Source organism: Acanthisitta chloris, unplaced genomic scaffold, assembly GCF_000695815.1.
Source record: "Acanthisitta chloris isolate BGI_N310 unplaced genomic scaffold, ASM69581v1 scaffold27081, whole genome shotgun sequence".
Classification (NCBI taxonomy): domain Eukaryota; kingdom Metazoa; phylum Chordata; class Aves; order Passeriformes; family Acanthisittidae; genus Acanthisitta; species Acanthisitta chloris.
The window spans coordinates 1-208 of NW_008655907.1; the positions used below are offsets into that span (position 1 = coordinate 1).

The window sequence follows — 208 nt, forward strand, 5'->3', positions numbered from 1 at the left end:
GCGAGGGAGTGGCCGTGGAGAGCTGGCGCCGGCCAGGCGGGAAACGCTGAGGCGGAGCTCTGCGTCCGTCTGGATCGCGCCCTGGTGGGGGCGGTCATAGGTAACGAGAATATCTGTGGGGTTGGAATGGGCCTTACAGATCATTGCGGTGCTGGTGAGGCCACACCTTGAGTACTGTGCTCAGTTCTGGGCCCCTCAGTTCAGGAGG

General features: G+C 63.5%; 1 protein-coding gene across 1 annotated transcript in view; it reads left to right on the top strand.

Moving 5' to 3' along the window:
• Window positions 1-51: 51 nt before the first annotated feature.
• The window catches only part of DDX43 (DEAD (Asp-Glu-Ala-Asp) box polypeptide 43), a gene marked incomplete at its 5' end in the record, with an annotated part of 16,228 nt that continues 16,071 nt past the window's right edge, over window positions 52-208 (top strand). The window contains one exon of the mRNA XM_009084122.1: window positions 52-100. Coding sequence (XP_009082370.1) covers window positions 52-100 — 49 coding nt within the window. The remainder of the gene's footprint in view (window positions 101-208) is intronic.